This window comes from Castor canadensis, chromosome 11, assembly GCF_047511655.1.
Source record: "Castor canadensis chromosome 11, mCasCan1.hap1v2, whole genome shotgun sequence".
Classification (NCBI taxonomy): Eukaryota; Metazoa; Chordata; class Mammalia; order Rodentia; family Castoridae; genus Castor; species Castor canadensis.
Genome location: NC_133396.1, coordinates 54,370,001 through 54,377,170, shown reverse-complemented (window position 1 = coordinate 54,377,170; position 7,170 = coordinate 54,370,001). Strand labels below are relative to the sequence as shown.

General features: G+C 38.0%; 1 protein-coding gene across 1 annotated transcript in view; it reads left to right on the top strand.

Annotated features, from left to right (window-relative positions):
- Window positions 1-266: 266 nt before the first annotated feature.
- LOC109688887 (myosin-1) overlaps window positions 267-7,170 on the top strand; it is a 25,615-nt gene continuing 18,711 nt past the window's right edge. Inside the window, exons 1-9 of the mRNA XM_074046819.1 lie at window positions 267-390; window positions 643-674; window positions 2,691-2,914; window positions 3,007-3,150; window positions 3,284-3,440; window positions 4,628-4,655; window positions 5,422-5,536; window positions 5,634-5,726; window positions 5,854-5,917. Coding sequence (XP_073902920.1) covers window positions 2,711-2,914; window positions 3,007-3,150; window positions 3,284-3,440; window positions 4,628-4,655; window positions 5,422-5,536; window positions 5,634-5,726; window positions 5,854-5,917 — 805 coding nt within the window. The 5' untranslated portion in view covers window positions 267-390; window positions 643-674; window positions 2,691-2,710. The remainder of the gene's footprint in view (window positions 391-642; window positions 675-2,690; window positions 2,915-3,006; window positions 3,151-3,283; window positions 3,441-4,627; window positions 4,656-5,421; window positions 5,537-5,633; window positions 5,727-5,853; window positions 5,918-7,170) is intronic.

Here is a 7,170-nt window from a genome sequence, read left to right as displayed (position 1 = left end):
GCAATTGTGCAAGTGTTGAAAAGACTACACAGAGGCCACTCAGTGAAACAGAATAGCAGTAGGCAACAAAGTCCAGGGATTCCAGAACTTAGCACTCTTTGAAACAACACCTTACATTATTTCAAGGGCAGATCATTTTCAGATTGCCAACAACTCAAATTATTTATAGGAGATTGATTCATATACTTACCCAATGTGAGAAGGAATATTTCTAATTATATCCAAACATCTTTAATATGAGGGGAATTAAGCTTGGAGCCCTTCATTGCCAAAAACATGTTTTGCCAAATATGTTTTAAGAAGGAGGAGGAGGTTACATGTTTTCCATATTTGCTTCTATAAAAGTACCTTGGAATGAGAATGACTTGTCTTTCCTCATAAAGCTTCAAGGTAAGAGTGGTGTGAGGACAGGGCTCTGTCTGGAAGACATGAGGGATGCCTGGCTGCATGCATGCATGCCACACATCCTGGCTCCCACTGTCTCTGCAGTCCTGCCAGTGAAGTACCAACTTACTCTGTAACAATTTTAATTAGATGTTGTAGTCTTCCCAGTCACTTCCTGGTTCTTAGATAAGAATTATGCTATTATTGGTAATTGTAAACATTTAATGAGAAGAAATTTATTTGCTTTTTTTCTTATAGTTCTGACCCTTGTTCAGGTTGCATCTCTAAAGGTAAGATCCTGAAATTTTTTTCATTCCCCAGAGTGCAAGAAATCTTCTGCAGTAGTTTGGAAAGTGACTGCTGGGGTTAAAAAATAAAAACATTTCAATGTCATGGCTGAACATGGTTCTCTTAAAAAACTCTAATGGGGATTTTAGAAACTGGGTCTCATTAACTCAGATCCTTTGCAATGTATAAAAATGCTTTCTTGGGGTCTTTGGGAATTTTGTGCAAAAATTTTTCCTATTTCTGGCATTATGTTTTATCTTTTAAATAATTATATTACAACATGAAATGTTACAGACTGTTATTCATTTATAGAGAAAATGTAAACTTCCTATGCTACAGCTTTTACTTAGCACAATGTAAAACAACTGTGAGATGATGTATAAATGGGTAAAGGGAATGTTTTAATCATTTCCTTACCAAAGTTGCTAAATGTGCATATTGCTTCAGAATCTCAAAAACAAAACAAATTAAGTGGTATGAAAAATGATTTTCAGCAAGACAGAAATTATTTTAATTGTGCTATCTGAATCATTGTAGTTTGAATGGAAAAATACGAAAAAGTTTACCTAAGTGAGCTTTCCTGGAAAAGAAATCTTTTCAAATTATAAAATAGATTCTATATGATGATTACCGAAAGAATTAATGAATGGTAGTTAAAATGGTAAGAAATAGACATTAAAGGAAAGGTCTGGGAAAATTTTTGTGAGAATGTTAGTAACAGAGCAGGAAAACACAATATTTTATTATAAATCTGAGAAATACTAAAGACTGATGAAGCAGAGTTTGTCAAAATTCTGATACAGGGAAAAGTAAGTTGATGTATAATAAAATATTTTTAATAAAACAATGCAACATTACCATTTTCTTTTCTAGTAGGTAATCTTTGTAACTCCCAAGCATTCAATGAAAAAAAATTTTCCAGGTGCAAAATAGTTCTTAAAAATTTAGCAGTATATTCTTCTTATTCTTTTACTTCACAAAGATTTCTTAAAAGTCTCGAAAAAAGTCACCTATATAATGCCAAGTGCTGTATAAAACCAAAACACAGTAATTTTTGTTACACATAATAAAGAGTACTAATTAGCCCTACTACTGTACACTGTATTTCTAAAGAGGGAGACTGAGATAGTGGATTAAAATGAGTTTCAAGTAATTTCATCATGCAATGACTGAAGTAGCATTCTTCACATGCACTGGCAACCTGCAGATAACATAGAGCAACAGGGTGTGTGTTCTGTAGAAGGAAATCTGGATAGCAAAGGGAGCCATGTAAAGACAGAAGAATGAGGACAAGGTTGCTATGGATTTTATCCTTCATTAGTTTAACTGGTTAAATTGATTAACTGGATTTAATATGAAAAAAAATTACGTTAGAGTTACTCTATTATGCCCCCAACTAAAAGGAAAACAAAATTATGATCCTCAACAAACCACTTGGGGCAAATTTCGCTGAACATTCAAGGGACGAAATAAAGTTATCGTATTTTACATGGCAAGACATGGAATTTTTTTGTGACATTATAGTAAAAGACATTTTATATTTAAATGGTAGCCTGAACCTTTTCAAACGACTACTTAGTCAATTTAGTTTCATTTGAAGTATCTTCACTCTATTTCAAGGGTTGCGAATTTAAAAAGGCAAATATTTTATAATCCCCACTCTAAAGATGGAGACACTGAGGCTCAAAAAGATCACTTGATCTTTTTGGCTTACCCAAGGTCACAAGCTACTTGGCAGAAGCAGTAAATCTACAATCCAGTTTCCTGATTCGAATGCTGGTTACAGAGGATGAAAGAAGATGTTGGATGTAAAGCCCCCAACAGAGTACTGGATATACAGGGATCACCTGATATATTTTAGTTTTTGTGACATGTTTGTTTCAGTAACTAGAGCCTGGTATACAATAGACCTGTCCAGTGGAATTTCCCACTGAGCCCATAAAACACAATCAGTATAAAGATCTACTGTATACCTGTCAGTGTACAGACTCTAGCATGAAATGTTTTCTCCACTTCAGGACCTCAAAGCTCAGCAGCCATGAGTTCAGACTCGGAAATGGCTGTTTTTGGGGAGGCTGCTCCTTTCCTCCGAAAATCTGAAAAGGAGCGCATTGAGGCCCAGAATAGGCCCTTTGATGCCAAGACATCTGTCTTTGTGGTGGAGCCCAAAGAATCCTTTGTCAAAGGAACTGTTCAGAGCAGAGAATCAGGGAAAGTGACGGTGAAAACTGAAGCGGGAGCGGTAAGTAGAGACCCAGGAGCCTGCCATATTGCCTTGAATTTGGGGCGTTTGGTCATTTGGTTGGCATCAATGGTTATCTTCCTGTTTAACAGACCCTGACAGTGAAGGAAGACCAGGTGTTCCCCATGAACCCTCCCAAGTTTGACAAGATCGAGGACATGGCTATGATGACTCACCTGCACGAGCCTGCTGTGCTGTACAACCTGAAAGAGCGCTACGCAGCCTGGATGATCTACGTGAGTTCTTTCTGATGGCCTTCGACTTATATGGGTAGTTATTATTTTTTTGAAAAAGAGTAGATAATTAATGTCCCATTGAATAATTACATTCCTTTGTATTTATTTATTTATTTGCTTATTTATTGTGCAGACCTACTCAGGTCTCTTCTGTGTCACTGTCAACCCCTATAAGTGGCTTCCAGTGTATAATGCAGAGGTGGTGACGGCCTACAGAGGCAAAAAGCGCCAGGAGGCCCCGCCCCACATCTTCTCCATCTCTGACAATGCCTATCAGTTCATGTTGACTGGTGAGTGATGCAACTGGTTTTAATGTGAATTATTTGATCACCCATAATCACAAACGTTAGAGCCCCAAAGACCTTTAGAAATAATCTAATCCAGTCCTCAGGTTGTTCAGAAGAGGTAAGCAATGCAGAAAGAGGCGTATACTACCAACCTAGAACTAAAACTCAGCTCTTTTGGGGCTGGCAGAGTGGCTGAAGCAGTAGAGTGCTTGCCTAGCAAGTGTGAAGCCCTGAGTTCAAACCCCAGTACCACAAAAAAACTAAAAAAACCTCAGCTCTTCTGAATCTAACCTGTGACTTTATTAGACCTTTCTAATGCTTCATGCCTCTGAAACTTATTTATAATATCCTTGCTTGGGAACACATGATTTATTTTATATATTTACATATAAAGAGCAAGATTAAGGAACAATTGAATCACACATTGTCTGAATAGAAGTAAAAAAGATGTGTTCAGTCCTTTCAGTGTCTCAGTTTCTTGTTGGCTATAAATTGGATACTTTTTTGAAGTACTGTCGCCTTTTAAAAGTCATCAGAGTATCTCGCCAATGATGGCTTCTCCTTCAGTGAAGATGATGTGTGGGGGCTACATGCATATAAACAGAAGTTGTTCCTTCCCCCCCTAAAAGGACCTCATTTTGGTTGAGACATCCTCTCATACTGGATTGTTCTTTAACACAATAGCACACATTTGGGAAAGCCAATCATAGGGTTGTAGTCTGTGGTCACAGAACAAAACATTTTTTTTCTTTGTGAGGACAACTGATCCATGTAAAAACTAAATCTCAACCTTAGCTTGAGTAACACTATTCTAACCTGTTAAACCAAAGTCCAAACTCTTAGTATATTATTTGTTTTTCAGAAATATGCATTAACTAGTAGACAGCATAGCACTGAAGTCTATAGATGACTACTAGGGGGCATGATTGGCTTTACAGCATATTGCTCTTTATATTAAACCAACAGGATACACTTCTTGCGGTGACTTAGGGAATTAAGATTTGACATTTTATGTTTCTCTTTCCCAACTTAAAAAGACTTAAGGGCAATACCATGTACAGCTTTACAATAATAAATTGAAAAACTCCATTGACAATATGATACTTATAGACGCAAATGCTCTGTTTCCCTGTAGAAAATTTTGTTTCTGTAAGTAATACATATGCTGATTACACATTTGTTTCTTCTAGATCGGGAGAATCAGTCTATCTTAATCACGTATGTATTCCTACTTTAAGACATCTGGTACTGCTTCTCTTTGGGAAAATGATAAAACAAAAGAAAAAATAGTTAATGGTGCCATACTAAAGAAACGGCATAATCAACCAGGACCTCGGTATTGTTTTAGCTTTACTGTAGGGTATAGGTTGAGCCCAAATGTTAAATAACAGTGCTCCCAATTACCTTGTTTGCTAGTCCAGTCTTGAAAGTTCCACAAGGTTTTCCTGAAAGGAAGGAATATAAAATGCTCCTCTGAGCTTTGCCAGAGCTTGTCTCAATACAGGGCAAAGAATAGCTCTAAAGGCAGAGCACTGGTAGAGCATGGGAATATCACCAGTGATGCATTTTTTTAAGACCTACTTAGGGAATTTCTGTCCATTCAAGACCTAATTTGAGCCTCATATGTGTCTAAGGGAGCTGGAGAACACATGTACATTTTGTAAAGTTTCACTAATTGTTACATTTTCTACACGTTATTAAATGATTGCTTTGTAGAATTGCTCAAGCCCAGGTCTCAGCACCTAGGAAAAGAAACTGGAACATGTTAAGCACTCAAGAAATGTGTTAAATGAATAATGAATAAATTTCTGTACTTCTTGTCAGTGCAAAGAAAGAAAAATACAATTTATTTGTAGGTTGAAACAAAAGATCTGGAAGACTCAGAGAGATATAAAGGCAGATGTATGACAGTAAATGCTGGTGGCAGAAATAGTTTCATTTTCCACAATGTTTAATTTCTCACGTATGTTTTTTTGTTGGACAGTGGAGAATCTGGTGCAGGGAAGACTGTGAACACCAAGCGTGTCATCCAGTATTTTGCAACAATTGCAGTTACTGGGGATAAGAAGAAGGAGGAAGTAACATCTGGCAAAATCCAGGTGGGTCTGATTGCCATGGTCAGAATCCAGGTTCTCCTGGGGCTCTCAAGCAAGAAATGCCTGAGCCCCAGATACAGGACTGCTCTTGCCTTTGCAGGGGACTCTGGAAGATCAAATTATCAGTGCCAACCCCTTACTGGAGGCCTTTGGCAATGCCAAGACTGTGAGGAATGACAACTCCTCTCGCTTCGTAAGTCTCTTGGTCACAAAGCGGTCTTTTCAGTCCCTAAGTGCCAGAGTAGGCATACCTCAATTACTTCAAACGTATCACTCTTGCTTTGAGTTTTGTATATAACATCCTCTCTTTTACTTGCAAGGGTAAATTCATCAGGATCCACTTTGGTACCACAGGAAAACTGGCTTCTGCTGATATTGAAACATGTGAGTAACAGGACCTTCTAAGTAGAATCCAAGAATGACAGATGATGGTTTAGAGAGCTGCTCTGCAGCTCCTGCTGAGTGGGGAGCTTACAAAACACTAGTCTTCTGCCAAACATGCTTGTGGCTAGTGCCAGTCCTTACCAGAGCCCACAGTGTCCTTTAACCACTCCAAGCATGAGGAACCACCAGGAACTGTTAAGCTTGTCTAAAGTATTCTGGCTTCAGAAAATTTTCATAAATTTTCAAGAAAAAAGTTGGCTTAATAATACAATATGGAGACTTCTCAAAAAACTAAACATAGATCTGCCATATGATCCAGCAATCCCACTCCTGAGGATATACCCAAAGGATTGTGACTCAGGTTATTCCAAAGGCATCTGCACACCCATGTTTACTATAGCACTATTCACAATAGCCAAGCTATGGAAACAGCCAAGATGCCCCAATACAAATGAATGGATTAAGAAAATGTGATATTTATACACAATGGAATTTTACTCAGACACAAAGAAGAATGAAATTTTGTTATTCGCAAGTAAATGGATGGAACTGGAGAACATCATCTTAAGCGAAGTTAACCAGGCTCAGAAGGCCAAAAATCGCATGTTCTCCCTCATATGAGGATTATAGACCCAAAACAAATGCAGTAATATTATTGGACATGGGTCACATGCTAAGGGGAGAACATGCACGGAAGAAATAGGGAAAGGAAAGGAAACCTAAAACTTGAATGTGGTTGATGTGCTCCCTGTTGAGGAGCAAATAAAGTAATCTTAAACTGGCAGAGGCCACTATGGAAAGGTGACCAAGAAGTAATGAAGAGGTCGGGTAGAAACGAACCAATGTGGGTTGTAATACACATATGCATGGAAGCGACGCTAGGAATCTCTCTGTATAGCTATCTTTATCTCAAACTAGCAAAAATGCTGTCTTTCTTATTATTTCTTATGTTTTCTCTTCAACAAAATCAGAGAACAAGAGGACAGAACAGGTACTGCTTGGAAGGGGGGGGACACTTCTGCCCCCACTTCCCCGGGGAGGGCGGGAGGAGGTAGCCCAAAAAATGTAAACACATGTAACTAAATGTAAAAAAACGATAAAAGAAAAGAAAAAAGTAGGGGTACATGAGTTGCCTATGGGTTGAAAATAGGGTATTTCTTCCTCATCTAAGCTTTGATAACTATCGTTCTTAGTAGACCCTTTACAATAGATGACAGGGGATCCTGGGGACAGAGCAGTCTCAAAATTTGATT